At 35.0% G+C, this 21022-nt stretch overlaps 1 protein-coding gene across 1 annotated transcript in view; it reads left to right on the top strand.

Annotated features, from left to right (window-relative positions):
* Positions 1 to 21022, top strand: part of LOC100867707 (uncharacterized) — a 44094-nt gene that overhangs the window by 17992 nt on the left and 5080 nt on the right. Inside the window, exons 2-9 of the mRNA XM_012493885.3 lie at positions 11226 to 11429; positions 11652 to 11738; positions 12664 to 12849; positions 12954 to 12995; positions 15908 to 16099; positions 18103 to 18197; positions 19900 to 20136; positions 20515 to 20859. Coding sequence (XP_012349339.2) covers positions 11226 to 11429; positions 11652 to 11738; positions 12664 to 12849; positions 12954 to 12995; positions 15908 to 16099; positions 18103 to 18197; positions 19900 to 20136; positions 20515 to 20859 — 1388 coding nt within the window. The remainder of the gene's footprint in view (positions 1 to 11225; positions 11430 to 11651; positions 11739 to 12663; positions 12850 to 12953; positions 12996 to 15907; positions 16100 to 18102; positions 18198 to 19899; positions 20137 to 20514; positions 20860 to 21022) is intronic.

Here is a 21022-nt window from a genome sequence, read left to right as displayed (position 1 = left end):
GAATCATTAGGTTGTTCATCGTGCGATGAATTTCGTTCAAAAATCACGTTTCGATTTCCAATTTTAATAAAAAGGGGCGAGATTTTCCAATCTGCTATTTTCTAGGGATTCTAGGGATATTATAGGGTAACAAAATCGTTACTTTTTCTCGACTAGTTCTCTTCCAAAAAGATATTATAATTGTGAGATATCATTTAAACGAGAAATTCTTTCCGCAAGTCCCAATTTTGTTATATTGCTTTATTAATTTTAAAGTCGAGTTGATTAAAGGAAAGCTTTTGAAGAGGAAAGAAAAAAATATAGGTTAGGTTTTGTCCCCTCGCAAGATGATCAGTTTAATTCGTGAAATCGACGGTAGATAGTGCTGCCAATCGTCCCTCGTTGCCCCCTTGGGCAGGATAAAGAAAAAAAATTGGAGCTATCTCACGAATCTTTATCCCGTGTATAGCAGAGCTCGATAGCAATGGATTCGTTTCGATCTTTTCAAATCTGGGACGAAACGTTTCGAAATTTTCCTTTCTTTTCTTTTTTTTTTTTTTCGTACTCTTCGATCGAACGATCTATACCTTATCGTAAAAATAAATTTTCTTACGTTTTCATTTCTATTTTGTACAGCATCTAGATCTTAATTAGAAAAAAAAAAAAAAAAAAAAGAATTGATAAGTAAGAGGCAGAAAATTAATTTCCAAACACGAGTGTCACATTAATCGGATATTAATCAGTATATATATCAGGTGAAAATCAGGATATATATTCACGATTCTAATATTTTTATCGAATAAGAATATCACCAATTCGACAACATTATCACGCAAGTTAATATCCCTTTACGTATTAGTAGGGAAAGAAAGGTATATCTAATTACAAGTTGCTAGATTACAGTTACGCTTGAGATGGAATTAAAAGATTGGGAATGAAAAGGGTTTGAAATTAAACCCTGGGAAATTTTTTCACTTTTCTCATTCTTTTACTTTGTAATTAAATACAGAGTAATTAAAACTTGTTCACGTGAATTAATAAGGCGACCGTCAAAGCGCAAGCGTATTTCGAATTAAGCATCGCGTTATTTTCTATCTTTTCACTTTTCAATTCTTCGCAGTTGCAGATTCTTCGTTAGAACAAAATAACGTTCGTTAAATGGAATGATTCGAGCAAAGATGAGAAGTTACAAATTGTTCTCCAAACAAATTGATTTCAATTTTTCCTTCGAATTCTATAATCATCATCATCATCATCATCATCCAAACTATTCGATCAAAAATCATCAAATCAAAGAGAAATCAAACCCGAAATTTAAAAACAATCTTCGTTGATCAATCGCGAAAAAACTGCAGATGATTCCAATTCTTTCACACGAGTCGAAAATCGAGAAACACCAGAGTCGTATCAGAGGACCGCCCGTCGCGGAGGTGCCATTTTCGGCGTCCCTTTCCCTCCATCTCCTTTCCTCCAGGCAGGAAGTGGTCCCGTTATCCCCGAGGCGTGCGTCTCGTATTTATCCAGCTTGATTAAGGACGCCTCATCGCAGCCCCAACAACGCCCGATTTGTCAGTGTCCGATCCGCGTTTTATCCTGGCCGCGTATTTTTCGAATCGGCTCTCCCTCTTTTTTTCTTTTTTTACCCTTCTTCCCCAGATGGCTCGATGCTCTCCCCCCTCCCCCTTTTTTTACGCCACGCTGTCATCGATGGCATTACCGTCGTTGCCCGTTTCCCATTTCATTCTCTGTTGCGTTGCAAAACGTTTTGCAATTATATCCCCTCCGTTATTCGTGTTCATAATGTTAAGAATTAATTTGACTCGAGCAGTTCTCCAAAGAACAATAATATTCTTCATTTTTTGTATTTAAAACTTGTTGGATTATTTAGATTTATTTGATCTTTCTTTTTAATTGAGATAAATTTGGATGAATCTGCTTTATTTTTTCGTCAAAAATTATCTAACCTCCCTTCTTTTTTTTTTTTTTTCGTTATTCGTGGATAAAATTAATCTGACTCTGAGCTGTTGAGCGTTCTCTAAAGAATAATGATATTCTTCGATCCTTCTTCATTTTTTGTATTTAAAACTTGTTGGATTATTTAGACTTATTTAATCTTTCGTTAATTGAGATTTGGATAATTTTCTCCTTTTTCTCCAATACATTAACTATTTCTTTTACATATCTCTTCGAAACAATGTACGAACGAACGGAACGAATATATTCCCCCGGAATTATTTGACAACATTAGATACGCTCGCTCCTTCTCCGTACAAACTTCGATCAGGAGCGTTCGTGTTTATAAATCGACGATAAATTTTACAAATCGATTCACTTACGAGCCTCATTCGACGCTCGACAGCAGCGGCCGATTAATACGGCGAAGCGGCGATACAAACGGCGGCGACGATTTTAACGGGGAATTTTCAACGGTGGAGAGATACCATCGGAGGGGGATATCGCGTGTATAGTGAAATTCAGCGGTAATATCGGAGGAATGGAAAACAGAGATACGCGGAGGATACCTGGATTGGGTTATTAACGCAGCGAGTTCTAACTACGAAGTGATTAAACTATTAACTTTGATCACAACGTATCGATGTCAATATCACCGGGGGGGGAGAAAATTATTCACGGTAATTCGATATTAACGCGGCCGTACCCTCCTCCCCTGCGCCCCTCCCCCGGATTTTGTAGCTGTAATTGCGATTACCGCTCGCTTAGAATTGATGCTGTGTACATAGGGGCTGTTAACAGAGTTGCTGAATTATCGTGTTGCAAATGGGATTAAAGTTGTGGGAAAGGAGGAAAGGAAGAAGGATGGTTAAATACATTGTCGAAGGAACGTGAGTAATAATGAGTGGTGTATTATTGGGAATATAATTTGAATGAAATTGATTTGGATTCGAGGTTCTATCATTTTCGATTTGTTGCATATTTTCGTCCTCTTTATTTATTGATAACAAAAGCGTAAAGTGGTCGATATTGATAAATTTTGGGAAAAGAAATTGCCACGATTGATAATGTTGGAAATTTTGTAAAAATTATATTTTCGTGTGTGTATGCGTGCGAATAAATTTGATAAATTTTTTAAAAATTCCTTAGAGAAAGGTTTCTAAGGTTAACGAAGTTCCGTCCATACGATATTTTTAATCGAATTAGAGTTAACGATGTTGGGTTGCATTGTGGCGTCACGCAAGCACCGCTAAGCTATTTCCAAAAGCTTACGTTGCATCGTTAATTTACGGATCAATATCGAATACGCTATTTCGTCCTTTGGCCTTGGTTATATTATTCAGAAAGGAGATAATTACGGGATACACAATGCATTTCTACAATCGAAATTTTCTTTTATTCTTTTCTATTCGAGGCTTTTGGAGGTAAAGAATATATATATATTCGAGAGACTTTTTGAGAGTTTTTCATTCTCAACGCGGTATCCAAGAAATATTCGTTAGTGGATATTGGGAATAAATGTCAAGACAATTATATATTTTTGGAATTGAAAACTTCGATTTTTAAGAAACATTGCAACTAAGCGTATTCTACTGCTTCGTTTTTTTTTTTTTTTTTTTTTGATTTCTGTAATAACTTTGAAAACTTTGGAAATTTTCGTTCGAAAGGGACAGAACAAAAGTTTACAAAAGCTGAAAGCATCGACAGTATTTTCTTTTAACCATCAAGGGCCAGTTGATGGCTCCATTTGCTCCTCCTAGATGTGTATTTTTATGTCTCAAAAACGACCATTAGAGATCGATCACCTGTTGCTTTCGGTATTGGAAAATATTCAAACGCCTCTGAAATGGCACAAAAAATGGCAAATAATATCATCTATTGACGTATGAAATTTTCGTTTACAAGTGATCTTTGAAAAATCACTTTGATCCCATCGAATTTTCTATTTGTGATTCTAGTTTTTTTTTTCCTCTTTAATATCGATTATTTTGCAATTTGCGTAGTTTGTATTTACCCAAATTTTTATAAAAGTATCAGCGATCCTAATATATCGAATTGAACGGAATTCGTTTAATAGATCGTTCGATCATTTATGAATAACGTAATGTTATCTCTTTCGCGCTTTTTTGATAAATAGATTCCACTTCGAGAAGATTCCTATCTCGATCTTCTAATCGATATTCGAATAATGGCGCCACGTTCAAATTCTTCTTTCTCCCAATCTTTCATTTTTGAAATTATTCATCAACTTAAAATAAATTTTTAAAAGTATCTTTGTAATCGTAAGATACTACGTTCGAGAGAATAATCTCTTCTGTAAATTATTTCTCGGATTCTCTATTAGTTTCTTTTTAAAAAAAATGTGAATTTATTAAACGACACTTGAGATTAAACGTGTTCCTTTCTCTAACGCGTATTTCATTAATCAGATTCGAAAGATAAGCTTTTCACAATTCACACCACGAATCTTATTTTAAAAACATTACAAACACGCTCTGTGCAATTTACATTTATTTCGATTCGAGTACGAGATAGCGTATATTCTTGATTGAAATCACAGTGACGAAAACTGCTTGAAAGTCGCGAACAACGACTCGTTCCCATCCACGCCTTACTTCGCGAGAGACGGAACAGGCAATTCCTTTTTTCTTAAATATCAACGATGCTCGAAGCAAAGGCAAAAGTGTCGAAGTGAAATTGCCGAGTTTCCACCTTTCCCTTCCCACTTGAAAATTTTCATTGCGAATTTCGATAAATCATCGACTTTCCACGCTCGGATAAATCATCACTGGTGTGAAATTACATCACTTTCGAGGGGCTCCAACGAACTGGCCGGACTGGGGGAAGGGAGGAGGAGGAGGAGGAGGTTAAAAACGTTAATAAATAACAAGGGGGGAAGGGTGGTTAAGCATTTCTGTCGGAATTATCCGCCATCTCGTCCCCTCGATGAAATATTTTCCCGCGTGTGGAAACGTGGATGGAACAATTAGAACGGAGTGGAAATAATATTAAGAGCGAAGCGAAAAAAGTTTCCATTCTTTTTGTTCCTTCTTTTTGTCCTTTCGCGTGAACTCTTTTCGATTTAATTTTGTGCGTGTTGCCAGTTTATAAGAGGGAACGTTTCTCCATTTTCGCATGCAGGAAGAATTGAAATTAAATTTTATGGAATGAATGAAACTCGAAACTTTTTTTAAAATTTTAAACGCGTTTTAAAAACGTCGCGGCGATCTTATTAATTTTTTATCGAATCATTTCTTTCTTTTCGACAATTTTCGTGATCTAGAGTTTAGATACGTATGTGTTAAAGTGTGCGATGTAATGATAGAAAGAAAGAACGTAATATAACGAACAAGGATGGAAGATTCGTGAGATTATGAAGGGAATTTGAACCATTAAAACATTTAAAGGGTAAAATATCGATCGATGATATATTTTTAAACGGAAAATTAATTTTAACGACTATGTATTTATGGAATATAATTCTCAAACATGGAGAGTAAATTTAACTCGAAAAAACGTTGGAAAACAGGATAATAATCGATATTTGTTTTCCAATTTGTTTCATACGATGGAAAGATGAATGGCGACCGATTCGATTGGCCAAATCTAGCAAGAAGAACGAAGAAGCTAACTTGCGTCGAAAATTGAACCAATTGTTCGACTTCGACGAGATAAAACGATGAACGAAACGATATCTTTCGCGTAAATATTTATGCAAACAATCATTTTTAATCAAATTGGTGATTTAATAGATAAAATTTTGACTATTTTCAAGGGAAAAGAAATAGTTATCAAGGAGAAGGAACGAGATATTAAAAAATACAATAGGAATTAAAGTATAACATTACAGTTTTAGTAATAATCTTCGAATTCCTATCCAATTGAAAATTTAATTAGAAACGATGTTGAGAATACATTTTTCAATTAAATTCTCCTTGGAGAACTTCAACATAAAATTTGGATTTTCAATAAAAAATTTCCAAATATTTTTAACTCGACACTCGTTAAATATGTAAAACCATTATTCGAAATTTAAAATAACGTGTTGTTCCCAATATCTTTTACAATTCCGATCTGACAAAAAGATACGTTCGAACGCGCTCGTCACAACGAACTCAAATTCAACGACTCGAATTCAAAGAAATTGCAAAATGAAAAATATACACGTAATACTCGTCCAATTGAAAATCGAGAATTCTCAATCTGAGATGAAATGTCACTGCAGTGGCGAGGTCAGTCGTGTGTTCTTTTAAAAGCAAAAACGAGAGATGGATGGAAACGGGGAGAAAAAAAAAAAAAATAGCGAAGAAGAGAGAGAGAGAGAAAAAATTGGGTTGGCGTCGCGGTGCATCGAGCAGATTGACCAATCCGCGTCTGGATCGCGAGGATCTCTGCGTCGCGCTGATAAATCGGATTCCAGCTGATAAATCAGCCGTGGCGCGACGATAAATTCGGCGGACGTATCGCGAGGAAATATCGCGTGATCGTGCCCGATTAATAACCGGCCGATCGGCCATCTTCGACCGCCATGTTTTAATTAAAAACGCGCCCTCTCGAGCCACCTCCGCGATCTTCCTCTTCGCCGAATCTTTATTACTCCATTATACTCGTTATCCCCCTCGTTCCAGATCGATTTTTCGAGTAATATTTTAAAAAACAAACGAAGTTGGAAATTTTAAGTGTAATCAATCTCTCTTTTCGATACTCGAAGAACGATTTTCGAGAGATTCGATACGATACGAATGTTTTACGCTATGTTTTGTGATTTTGAAAAATTTTTGAAAATTGTATCTTTAATTAATAAATTAGAGAAGTTTTTATTGTTCGAAACGAGAGAAAATTTTGGTTATAAGCTTGGTTGAATCTCGCATAACGAGTAAATGGTGCATTACTCGATAACGATGTCGGTTATGGAATACCTGTTAAATTTAATGCAATAAAGGTTTGCCCTCCAGTTTACCAATATCATCTTCTTTGATGGCGTTTCTCAAAGGAATCGACTCTATAAGGATTGCCTTCGAGGAAAGGAAAGTCTAGTGGGAGTCGGAGCATTGTTTAAAAAAAGGTGAACTTCTTTTACAAAAGACAGTACGTTTTTTTTTCTTTCTCGAAGCAAGTCATTTTTCTAGGATGAATGTTCAGCTGAGAGGACTCTCTTGAAAAGGTGTATAACACGCTTTTTTTTTTTTTTTTTTGAGAAGAATCTTGGATTATTTTTCTACTTTTTAAATTTTCCAACAACGACGATGATATCTCTAATCGATTAATCCAAAGATTTCGAGAGGAAGTATTTTTTATTAAATTTCTCGATTTTAAATTAATTCAAAAATGTGATACTTTCAGGATCTTTAAACCATTCAACTCTATATATAAACAAATGGAAGAAAAGGAGTGAATATATAAGAAGAGAGAGAACTGTTATAATTGTTCAGTTATTCGATCAGTATTACTTCCTGTGCCACGTCTTGTCTCGTGGGAAAAAAAAAGAAATCCCGTAATCTATTCATATATATCATAATCTTCTCATGGCTCGAGTCTCGACGCACACAGCGATGATTAAAAATGATTAAAAAAAAAATCTGAATTCTTACAGATAAGAATAATTTATGCCAAGGCGGATCGTTAGAGGATATAATATATATAAGATACCATACGGTTTACGAAACATTCCTGTTACCTTTTGTCTTCAAACACATTATTCAAACGTTCATCCTGCGAAAATTCATTATATACGCTTTCATAGATATCGCGCTTTGCAACTTCTAACATTTTAATTGCTAATTAAAAATATCGCGATATATTATCTTCGATATTAGCCAAGAATCTAGATACACGAAGATCTGTCAAATTTTTATTACAATCTACATACTCTCACGAGATACGAAGGCAGGTATTGTGATGACATTCGATCCATCCTTCCATTCTTAGTCACTTTTCATTATGAATATCATATCAGAAATAGACTTGTGTCTCTTAATGTACTGTTGTTGCAATTCAAAAATAATCTATCCACAAATCGTATGATTAACAGTAACCATTTCTTCTCCGAATGAATAAAAAATGTGATTGAAAGGCCAAAGCTTGGAACCCCCCGTCTCTTATCTCGATTCGAGAACGAGTCTCGATCGGAATATATTTCACCAATTTTCATCGATAACACACTCGATGCAAACACACACGGTCTGCTCGACGTTGGCCTCATCGGCGGCCATCACCTTGCATCGAGAAGACAAAGGTCATCGAGCGCAGCCTTGGTCCCTCCCTCCCGTGTGTGAAAACGTCACGTTACACGCGTGTAAACGTTGTTTAGCCCGCGGCCAAGATCCGTTCACGTGGTTCGTGGAAGGAGAAAGGTTGAACGAAACCGGGGGGAGGGTCAGAGGGGGGGGAGGTAGAGAGCCGTGAAGGCAGCGAGAGAAAGGAGGAGGAGGAGGAGGAGGGCGAGGGCAGAGTTCGCTCCATTCATAGTGCTGCAGAGTATGCACACTATGCCGCTCCAATGTGCACGAGTGCACCGTTGCGCTCGGTGCGTGCACCGCGGTGCAGTGGCTCTCAAGGCCGTCGGTGCCGTCGCTCGCTCCGCCCCCCCCCTAATTGACGTCAAGGTTCCGATTTATTCGACGTTCTCCAGGATCTCTTTCGTTTCGTTTCGATCTCGACGATTTTAAGGATTTGAAAAGAAGAAAGAAAAGGAATGCCTCTCGTCTTTCTTTATATTTCGTTTTTCCTTTTTTTTTTTTCTTAGAATTTTTGAATTCTAGAAGTAGAAGATTTCGAGGATTTTTTCGAATTGAGATTTTTATTATTGAGAAATTCTATTTATTAGAAATATTCGAAGGTTTTTCCGTTTTCTCAGTAGTCGTAGATTTACAGATTGAGAACCACTGATCCAACGTGGCAATGGAAAAGGTAAACAAAATTCTAAGATTGGTATATACGACGAAACGGGTGTCGCGTTTTTTTTTTTTTTTCCCCGTATTAGAGAACGTTGGAGAGAATGTTAAAAGAATCAACTCGACGGAAGTTCCGCCCAACAAATTTGACTCCCCTTTTCCCCCCTTTCCCAGGATAGAATCTTTTTCACGAGACACGCCCGTTCCTCTGGCTCTCTTCCGGTTTTGCGCCACTAGCCAACTTGGCTTCCTTTTTCCGCTGAGTCAACAATAAAGCGCCCTTTCCCCTTTGAGTCTTACCAGTTCTTTCGACTAATAGCACTCTAATTCTTCTCGTAGTCGCTTCGTCAACTTTCTGCTTGTTTTCGCGGTCTCGTCGAGCATGTAAGGGGAGAAATTGCGGGGTTCCATTATTTGGCCGCAAAAAATCGATGATACGACTTTGTTTCTTCCATCCTTCCTTTCCTTGCGTTGTTTGTTCGAAGGGGAATCGATGAACGTAATATAGCGTATCTGTGTACTTTGTAGAGTCTATTAGACGGATTAACTTTTTATTGCCTGACAAAAATTTCAAATAAAATTTTTTCGATCGATGGATCGTAAAAACACCGAACGAAGGAGAAGTTTTATTTCGTTTTTTTAAGATGGATTCGTTTCACTCGTCATAGATTTCATAGATTGCATCTTCTTAAGTAGAAACAGTCGACTATTGTCGGACACTTGGCGCATCATTATTAAATTTCAACGTAGTGCAATTTTATTTATATCTTCTTAAATTCATTCAATGTATTCCTTTTTCAATATCTATATTACACCTGTAACATCTTTATATCCGTTTGTACTCATTATTATTTAATCATTGAAACGCGTAAATAAAACGAACTCGTTCAACATTAATTTACATTCCTTCTCCTATTTCTCGATAATATCGGATTAATATCAATCACATTTGATAATCTCGCTTCCATAAACAAGCCAATTTCACAGTTTGCGTGATAAACATTCATTTCCATCTTTCCACTCTTAAATCCTATTATTTACTCCTTTCGAGCACATTAGATTAAACTAAAAATATCCCACGTCTCTCTCGAAAATTAATTTATCCACGCACGTCCATTTCACGAATATATTTTTATTTATTTTTCTCTCTTTCCGCTTTTTTTTTTTTTTTGGCTTCAAGCGTCGAACAAGGATAACAATTTTTTTCAAACGAAAAAATCGTTGCGATCCAGTCAGGGGTTATTTCATGATCGTGTTATTCTAGCGTGTACAGCTCCATTACAAATTGTTCCGCAGTGATTTCACATAATCCTATTCACTTGGTGGAATAGGTTTTGAAAGCGAGATCTGCCGCGGCGCGATCGAAAATTCGTGTGGAAAATCCGACAAAATGAGTCGTTCAAAATCGAATCGGAGCAGTGGATTAGAGAAAAAAAAAAAAAAAGGAAAGAAAAAGGTTGATGGAAATTTTTGAATTGTTTTTGCATTTCGAATGGCCAATATTTCTTTCAAATTTGTTTCAAAGTTTTTTTTTCCCCGTTCTCGTTGAAAATATTGCAATTTATGAATTTAAAAATGTATCACTTCCTCCTTAAAATAAATAATATTTGAAAATTGAATGCTCCTATTTCTTTCTTTTTTATCTTTCTCGAACGATATGAATTGATGATAGCGAACTATCGATTCGTAAAATACACGATCGTTTCTCCATGGCAGAGACAGAGAATAATCTTCGTTTTCGTTCACGAATTTTAACATTAAATATTATTTTAATAATCGATGTTAAGAATATAAAAATATAATACAAATTTTTCGTACAATCGAACAAATTATCGTATTTATTTTTCATTACTTTAAATGAAATTAAAAATCTCCGAACGGAATAAAATTGAAAAGGTTTCGACAAAAATTAAATAAACGAAACATTTGTCACAATTCATTTATTTATCGAATATTATTTACAATTTATTTAAATTTCATTCATTCATTCATCAAATTATAATACCACTTTTACTTTCCTTCCGTGGCATAATGTTTTTCAAATTGTGGAAATCGCTGTTTCCAATTTTCGTATTTGCGATTGCTTGTCTAAGAAAATTTTATCGACAAAAATTCATCTATTTTCTTTTTTTTTTTATATAACTCAAAAACTATATCAAATAAATATACGAATGTTAAAACATTTTCTAATATGTTCACATCTCGTTCAAACGGAGGAGGCCATTATATTATTTGACCATTATAATTCTACAAATACAATTTTTATTACATTCCGCAAATTTTAATGAAAATATCAGGGAAGAAGGCAAGTTAGTGTTCATTTCAAAAAATAATTGAGAAACAACACTGTTGTTATATCACAGAATGGTTTATTAATTGGAACGAGTCGATCTGTTGCAGGGTGCAGGTACGAGGGTCGCAGATACGAGGAGGGCACGTCTGTGGTCACGTCCGAACCCTGTTTGCAGTGCAGGTGCAGCGAGGGCGCGCTCAGATGTCGTCTTCGAGTTTGTCCACGATTACCAAATCCACCACCAGCCGGATGTACCGTCCGCTCCCCGGAAGAGAACGTCTGTTGCGCGGAATTAGTTTGCGGCGAGACACGTTAGTTCGACTATGGAGAGAAAAAAAAAAAAAGAAAAGAGAAGGGTTTAGTCTCAATTTGCAATGATTCGATAAAATTAAAGAATTGCTAATTTTTCTAACATTGTGATACGTGAATGCGCGTGTAACTAAATTGTGTAATGTTTTCTTAAATGTTGTACAATTTGAATGATATTACATAATTGAACTTAACTAATCGAGCATATAAAATATATTTTTCAGGTGAAGCCGTGAGCACGCCACGAAGGTCTAACGCTCACGTGGAGCAAGATGAGGGGGATGAGGATTACCAGAATCCTCGTTTTCAAGGTAATTGTCGTGAAACTGCGATAACGATCGCATCGATGGTTATCGTTTGCTTCGACATGTTGTTGCGGCAACGGAGTGTATAATAATTGAAAATTCGCAATTGAAGTATCGCGATAAGGGGTATCGTCGTTAACGTCCTCGAAAAAGTAACGTAATACCTATTTTTTTACGAAATTTATCGGGGTGAGAATGATCGTTGTGCTTTATTACGCGAGTCCAACTATGGTTTGTTATCACAATCTACGATATGCCACCGCGGTCCTACCATTTAAGAACTGCTAGGTACTGTTATTACCGGTCTACTTCGTTAGTATTACGGTTCACGAGTCGAAAATTATCGTTTCTATAACGTGTGATTCAGAGCTTTCTATTATAATGGCCTGTGATTCAGAAAAATTGTCGTTAAATCACGCGAGATTCAATTTTTGCTATTACAAACTTATTGCTACCGATTCTAATCATTAAAAAAAGAATCCTTTAAGTTAACTACTTTCTTTCCTTCCTTTCTTTCTTTCTTTCTTTTTTTCGAGCTTTTAAAAATTTTGAAATGAAAAAAAGTAATTAAAAATATCAAACAATACAACAAGTACTTTTTACAAATTCTTAAATAACTGTAAAATATCTTTTCGTTATTCTCAAATCCTTCCCAATATTTTCCACGCACAATATTTTCCTTTTACCGTATCCACATCCCGAAACAAACGTTACGAATTCTTAAAACACACTTTCTCGATCACTTTCCCGATATTCTTCGCATTCTCCGATACTTGTCTGCTCTTCCTTCCTTCCTTCCTTCCTTCCTTTCTTTTCCATGTGTACGGATCTGAAAAAGCAAATCAGGCAACTTCGAAAGCAGACCACGTGCGAGAACGCTCGTAGTTAAAAGATTCAACCGGGCTGACGGTCGTTCGTTGTTAACAATCAGGTTGCCTGCACGAAGGCGTGAGATACGGGCCGGGCTCGGCTATGATGGGCTCACGTAGATGCGAGTACTGCTACTGTATTTCTGGCGCGAGAAGATGCATCAGACCGAAGTGTCTCCTGCCCCTGCCAGGATGCACCCCGCTCTACGCCCCGCACTCTTGCTGCCCTGTTGCCTACAATTGCACCCGTGAGTATCAATTCCGCGCGAAATTATAATTCGTACACCGCACTCTCTACCCTCCTCTTTTCTTTTTGTTTTTCTTCTTTTCTTTTTTTTTTTGTCTTTTTAAGATCTCCATTCGTCGACATTGGCGCCGTCGGTCACGGGGAACGGTGAGTGAAACGATTTTGTTTTTTATTTATTTATTTATTTTTTGGTTGTTCTTTGAGGATGAATCTTTGAAAGATCTTTGCTTCGCAAGGTTTTTTCACTCGCGATATTGGATGGAAATACGAGATATCGATTATTTAATGATAAATATAACGAGGTATAATAGTGAAATATTTTATATTCTACAAATACAGATTTTTAGCAAGGTTTTGAGGTAAAGTTGATTTGAACAGTCGAACAAATATATATATATTAATTGTAATCAAATATATCGAAGAAAATGTACAAACAAATGAAAAATATAAAAATGAGTAGTTAAATATTTGAATTGAGGAGTATGGTTTTTCCAATAAAAATTAAAATTTTAATTTGGAAATGTAATTCGTGAAAAAAGAAAAAAAAAAAAGAAGGGAAAAGAAAAATAGAATTGAAATGTAAAATATCAAAGATCGAATTATGATAAATAATGAATTTCCTCCAAAGTTCGCCGTTTCTCCGACAAAACAATTCCCCCTCCAATGTTTATATTTCGGCGCGGAGGTTAACGATTGTTCGCGAGTGTATTCGCTCAGTTCGTTCGTTTCTCGAAAGGCGTACGAACGCGGGGCCGTCTCTATCCGGTGAAAGTTGGTACGAAAAGTTGAACGCGATAAAAAGGAAAGTTTGCCTCGGTCGCTGTATCAGCCGCTTTGGAAGAAGAAGCCCTCTTTTCCTCCCTTCCTCCCTTGCTTCCTCCCTTGCTGGCCGAGTTTAAATTTAAGCTCGGCTTATGAGGAAAAATCGCATCGCGGCACAAAATCAGCTGCATGGCGAACTTTAATCCTTTTAAATTGTGCTCGGCTTTATCGCGCGCCGAGTACCATCTAATTATCCTTACAAAGCACCTTTTAAGAATTTCTCTCCCTTCTTTCTCTCTTTCTTTTTTTCCCTTTTTTTCCCTCTGCTCGATACGCTATTTTACGTTATTTTATTTTATTCTTTTTTTTTTTTCTTTTTTTTTGTTCTTGATCGAAAGTTTTTTTAAAATATTTATCACGCTACGCAACGAGAATCGCGTATCAATTTTTTTTATTTTGAAGGTATTTTTATTTATTGGTTACCGTGCTCTTTAATATTATCAATTTCAGAATTTTTGTCGAAAATTTTTACTTTTACTTTTACGAATGTGTTTCGTAATTTAATTTTTTTTTTTTTTTTTGGAATATTTTAAAAATTTCGAAAAACAATGAAAATATTGTGTCTCTTTTATTGAATATATTGGATTGTTCGATTGAAATGTTAGATTTATTTCTAAATTATTTGTTTCATATTGTAACAAATAAATCGATAGTTAAAATTTATTTTGAAAATTATCTTCAACTTCACAGCATTACTTATCTTATCTTCCAAAATATATATATATATATATACATATATTTGATAAAATATATTTATATATCAAAGTCTTCAAAGATGCGTGAAAAGAGTTTTTTAAAAAAAAAAGAAAAAGGAAAAGAAAAGTTGGTAGATAAAAACGTCAGTTCTAAGTAACTCGGGGGTAGCGTCGAAAACGAAAATTCACGGAAGTAAAACAAATGCTCGACGTCGCCGTTTCACGCGTCAGATTTGCCGGGGAACATGATTTCTCATTTCCACGGAAGAAAAGGGGCCGCCGTCGTAAAATTGAATGAAACTGGGCGTTAAGTGAACGAGCGGAGGAACGACGGCCCCTGCCTCCGTGGAAATCTTTCCGAAGCGAGGGAATGTCACGGGATAACGTACCGTCGACGTGCACACCGTGCTTTTATTGCATTAAAACGGTTCCTTTCAACACCTATACGCGCCTCTGTACGTATGCATTCAGATGGGACGAGATTATTCGTACTTTTTTAATATGAATTAGAAAAATGTTCGTGTACAAAAAAAAAAGTAAAAGTAATTTTTAAAACGTATTGAGAGAGAAGGTTAAATAAATAAAAAAAAAAAAAAGATAACGAGGAAAGAATAATATTTATCTAATTCTTGTTCTTCCTTTTTATAATATCACTTTAATCGATCAAACCGCACTTTTCGTTGCCTGGCAAATGACCAGACGCTCTCAGACGTTGATTGTCCGTTTAATGGCCGGTTACACATGCCCACTTGAAACTTAAACCTCCCTCTAAAGCCTCGTTTCCACCCCATTAGAAGTCCTCTCCGACCACTGACTTAATCCCACGCGCCAGTTTCCCGGGAACTATCCACGAAACTGGCCTTCCTCCTCGCTTCGAGTCACCGCCAACCGGAAGTCCATCGCGAAAACATTGAATAACGATCGAGCAACGGGCTCCATTGTTCCCTTTCACGTTACCAATCGACGGTAGTAATCGTCTAATAACGCCCACAAGTGACGTTTTCGAGATAGAAGAATCGATCGAGTCTTTTTATTCCTCGGCTCGAATAGCGAGGAAATTGGCTTCCAGTGGTTTATGACGATTTCCGGAGAACAGATTCCGCAGATTCTATTGCCAAGAAAGTTGTTTCGCTCGTATTCGAGTCGAAGATACAATTCGAAAGTTAAATTAATGGATTATCAGGCTTTTGAAAATGTATGGAACGACGAAGAAATAGAATACATATGGGATACATTTATTTTAATTTTATCCTTTCTTATCGACAGATGATAATAAGATAGCTTCGATTACAAATAATAACTAGGGTAACTAGTTAACGAAACTAGTAACTAATAACGAATAGTCTCTACGCTTATATCGATCCATAAATCGGACACTATGAAAATATTCCTCGTTCGTGTTCCTTTTTAAAAATAATTTAAAACTATTCTGTGCAAAGATATTGATCATCCTAAAGAATTAAATCTCCAGAATTAGATATCAAGTTGCTGAAGCGGAGAAAGGGTTGAATCTTTAGAACTGACCGAATTTCCATTCCGTAGGGTGCCGTGTGGGGTCGAGGATGTACGAGGAGGGCGAGATGGTACGGGACATCGAGTGGAAGGCCGCCTGTGACAACTGTTTCTGCGCCATGGGCGCGATACGCTGCGTTCCCCTCGCTTGCGCGCCTCCTCTTCAAGGTTGCAGCCCGATCGTACGCGAGGGACACTGCTGCCCGTCCACCTACAACTGCAGTGAGTCGCAATGCCTTCGCATCAGGGTTGCCACGATTTCGCCTTTCACCCGACTTGGCCCATCCTTGGATTGTGTGTTTTCCGCCTCGTGCTCGATTATTATATTCTCGCCGTGGAGAATATCTTGGATTCGAGTCAATTACGCCTCTTGATCGCGAATCTTGCTATAGATAATGATAGGTATAGGTTGTTGAAATTTGTTGTCGAATTGAAGTCTTGAATTAGTTTTGTTGTTGATATTTAATTGTGATCGAAACCTTTCTTGAAATTTGGACAAAGATCGAAATTATATAAGTTTTCTTAAATATTGTGAATATCGAGTTGTTAGTAATACAACTTAGTGGCAACTGTAAATAAGATAGATATAACAAAGAGTTCAACAAAGGATCAAGGATTATTCATTCAATACGGTTTTATTTTATTATATATTTTAAATACTTCTTCATTATTATTAATACAATTATTTCTTATTTTAATCGTCACGTTGTTATAGAAATTATTTTCGAGTTTCGAATTATCTAACATTGAAAAAGTAATGAAAACATTTCTCCATAATCAAATATATAAATCAAATCTGTTTCTAAGCAATTGAGGTATTGATATCTATCTATTATTGGCATCTTCAGAATTCAAATTCAAAGTTTCAGTAAAAGTATGCGAAGATAGAATATGAAATCGATGGTTTGTTACGACGAAGATATTGAAGTTGAAGTTGGAGGATTTCTCCGGAGGTATTCCGGAATGAATTTTTTAACGGGGGAATCGGGGGGGCATGAACGAATAAGTTTTGGATCAAGTTAGGATGCTGAATGAGAAACTTCTAACGGCTAACAGGTCATTGAATGAAAAAATATGAAAAGCTTTCAATATTTTTTTTTTTTTATTACTTTCGAATCGAATCGTATCGTGTTATTAATACATTCTCGAGAGAATGAAATTCACAAAGATTTTATTTCGCAAACAAATTTTCCACGCGTCATTTCACATTTATCAAAAGTATTTTTGTAAAAGAATTTTTCAAGGAATTAAATTTTTACTAAGAAAAAAAAAAAAAAAAAAATTCCAGTTCTAATCTCGTAAGGTTGAAAACATCACGGCATAGCGGAAGTTGGATTGAATTAGGAAATCGCGCAGGAAGCGTGGAATCGCGTGGAAAATCATTAAATTTGAATGCTCCGTTGAGTATCCGGATTCCGTGAAAAGGATAATATCCTCGGTGATTTCGTGGTTCCCGTAAGGATTGGAATTTTTATCTCAACCTCTCCTAAATTTAAAAAATTTTTCTCATAATATTCTTTAAAAATAAAATTTTTCTTAATTATTAAATATATATATATATATATATATATATATATATATTATATTTGATAATTAAGAAAAATTTTATTTTTAAAGAATATTATGAGAAAAATTTTTAAAATTACATACGAAAGAAAAAATTTCAATTCGATTCTTGAAATGATTTTGAAAAAGTTATATTCGAAATAAATATTCTCGGAATCTCGGAAACTAATTAAAGAAGAAATCTTATTCTCCTTTAAAATTTTTATATTTTTTAATAGCAAATAATTCTTTAGTAGTTCCAATAAATTTTTTGTTTTTCCAAAAGTCGTCATATATGATAATAAAAAATAGTTATTTATTAAAACAAAATAACCGATATAAAACAAAATTATAAATTATAAATTTTCATAAGATTGAAACGAGATAAATATTTATCGTTTATAAACTCTAGGAAATAAGGAAGGAAGAAATTTTATTAGTCTCAAAAAAATCTCGTACCGTTTCCATCGATCCGACTTTAAGCAGGAGCACAGGAGGCAAACGATCGTTCCAATTTCCTTTCGGTTCTCCTTGTTAGGGCAAGTCGGTAAAAGAAAAGGCGAAAACACACAAGCCGGATGGGGCGCCCAGCAAAAACCCTGTGCTCTTTCACAACCCTGATTACCACCTAGGTGTTTTAGCCCGAATGCCATAAGAAACTGACAGATTAAACGTTCAAGGCGGTAGCATCGAGGTTAAGGCCACCCAGAACTACGCCTCGTACGCGTTCATCAGCAAGGACTACGCCAAGTTTCGTAAGGAGACCAATTTCTTTGTACGTTTCTCATATATTTTTCAATTTTAAATCCTTCTAGTAAAATATTCTAGTTTTCTTTGCTACAGTTTTATATTTCTTTCTTACTATATTATAGTTAAAATAAATGTTTAAATCTTTTTTTTTTTTGAATGAATATTTTAGATAAGATAATTTGAGATTATCTTTTATTGAAAAAAAAAAACACTAGATGGGTAAAAGACTATTTTATTTACTAAATAATATCATAGGGATATTTTTTTATTTTATTGTTACTGAATATGTTTAATTTCAAGAAAGATTTTTAAAACTTTTATTTTTAATGATATTTTTAATAATGTTCAGTAATGTTCAGTAATGTAAATATAAAATATTTAAAATGTGTATATAAATATTGAATATTATACAATATTTATATAATTCTATATTTATATTTTAATTCATAAAGTCGGTATTGCGAATGCAAGGAGATTAAAATAATATTTATTTCGATTCTGAATTTTTATTACCTTTTCTAACGGTCAATATTATCATTTCATTTTATCATAAATCGACAGTTTAGGTAAATTTCCATGTAGAATTTTTTTTATTCGCAATATAATATTCGAGAAAGATTAAAATAAAAATTATCAAAAATTATGATCAAAATAAAATCGTTTAAAATTATTTAAGATTAAACTAGATTAAATAGAGGCTAAAATAAAATTATCAAAACATCATTATCTTCTTTTTCTCTTCATCTAATTAACGTCTCGCAAATTTTAACACACTATACACGTTTTAATCATGACTATAATATCCTTTTAATTACAAATATTCGAGCGTAAGAACTCCTAGATTGGGCTAATCTATCTTCCAGTATCACGAACAGCTCCCAAAGCGTCGAACATTAAGCGACAAAATCGTCGAGACAAATGACCGTATAATTGTTTTGAACAGTAACAGCTGAGTAACAAATACGAGGAACAGAACCGATCGGTTGAGTGCCCGTATCTATGTACGAGGAATGCATCGCGCTGCGTTCCTCAACTAACTAAGTTAAACATCTAACTGACATGGCACCCATTCCGGCGGGTTTGCATTAATTAAATTCCACTAGGCTTGTAAATCACGCGACAGAGGGCGCGAACGAAACTGGTCGTCTTTTATGACAATGGACGACAAGTAGAATTGAGACTTAATGCTACGTGATCTATTTAAGATAAACTTGATCGTGTCTTATATGAAATATTACCGATTATCATTTTTTTATTATCTTTAATGGAATTAATTTGTAAATTTTTATGAAGTTGATATTGTGATAAAGAAGTTATATTATGATTGTTAATGTAATTGTTAATAAGATTTGAAGAAAGATGGTAATTATAATGTCGAATTTTAATTCTTTTTAAATTTTTCTCTTAATTCCACTGATATCTATAATGCTTGATTTTAATAGTAGGTAGGATTTTGCAATAGCACATGTAATATAATTTCTAATTTTTTAAGATACATTATGATAAAATGAATCAAATCTTCATTTAGATACCACTTTAATTGTAGTAATGAAAATATAAACTTAAATATCTTTAATCTATTAATTATTTAATTACAATAATTTAATAACTCATTTTGATAAATTAATGATTAAATCATGTATCTCAAGTACTAATTACTTTCGATTAGCCAACTATCATAAATCTAAATGAATGAAATCTATAATAATGACAAATATTCCAAATAGCCGGCAGTCGATCAAATAACAAATCCTTCGGTGGAAGGACGAGGTCATCGAGTGGTCGAGGAACGGATCGATTCCAGTACGAAGGAACTCGTGGAGGAATCTTCAATAGTGACCGATTCCACGTCATGGCCGTCCACCTTCGAGACAGACATCATGGACAATGAGATCCTCGAGACAGTAGATTATGTGAAATCTAATCCGGAAATTGCCACCACTACTCTTGCTGCCGTTGACGAGGTAATTTTTGAATTGAAAATTTCATGAAATATGCGCTATATAAGATAAAAAGATATATCCTTTAGATTTTTCAAGACTGTTTTATGCTATCACTTATTAATTTAAAATTAATTTGATAAAAATCTTCTACAATTTTATTTCAATTTTAAAAAAATTTTCCAACAAATCTTTATAGTAGATCTTTTTCCTCCCAATTTTAAATTATATATTAACAATTAATTCTTTTGAATGAAAATTTCAAAATCAATTACACATCACTTGCAATCAATTCAATCATTTTGCATTCATCAAAATTCAATATATCAATTTAAAAATTACATATCAACCATTAAATTTTCCAAATAAAAATTTTAAAATCAATTACACGCCATTTTACAGTCAACGACGGTTATCGATTCGACTACTATGGATTCAACTTCGTCGATCAGGGATGACGATCTCGTGAACGATTCATCAACGATTTTCTCGACGAACAGTATCGTCGAATCGACAACGATCACCTTGATCGAAGATCTGTCGTCGATGGACGACACAACGACCACTACGATCACGACAACGACTACGGAATTGACCACCCTGTTACCAGAAGCGAATGGAAACGATACAGTGACGAAAGTGCAGGGATTGGAGGAAGAGAAGATGCACAACGTGACTGTGAGGAACAAGAATACATCGGCGACGAGCGGAGATCTCGAACAGGATTTCGAGCACGCCAACTCGACGGTTAGTGTGCAAACAAATTGCTCGAGGATTACAAATAAATCGAGGATTCTCAAGAGGATACGGGCGAGATTCTCTTGGCTCAATCGCTTGGAAAATGTTGTTCTTGTAGATAATTTGTGTTTCATTGTGGGGAGATGATATGATTTTAATTAGTGCAATTGAA

This window comes from Apis florea, unplaced genomic scaffold (genome assembly GCF_048593485.1).
Source record: "Apis florea isolate Af1SG1 unplaced genomic scaffold, ASM4859348v1 contig_3158_pilon, whole genome shotgun sequence".
In the NCBI taxonomy this organism is placed as follows: domain Eukaryota; kingdom Metazoa; phylum Arthropoda; class Insecta; order Hymenoptera; family Apidae; genus Apis; species Apis florea.
Note: the sequence above shows the minus strand (reverse complement) of the source record. Positions and strands in the feature narration are given on the sequence as shown.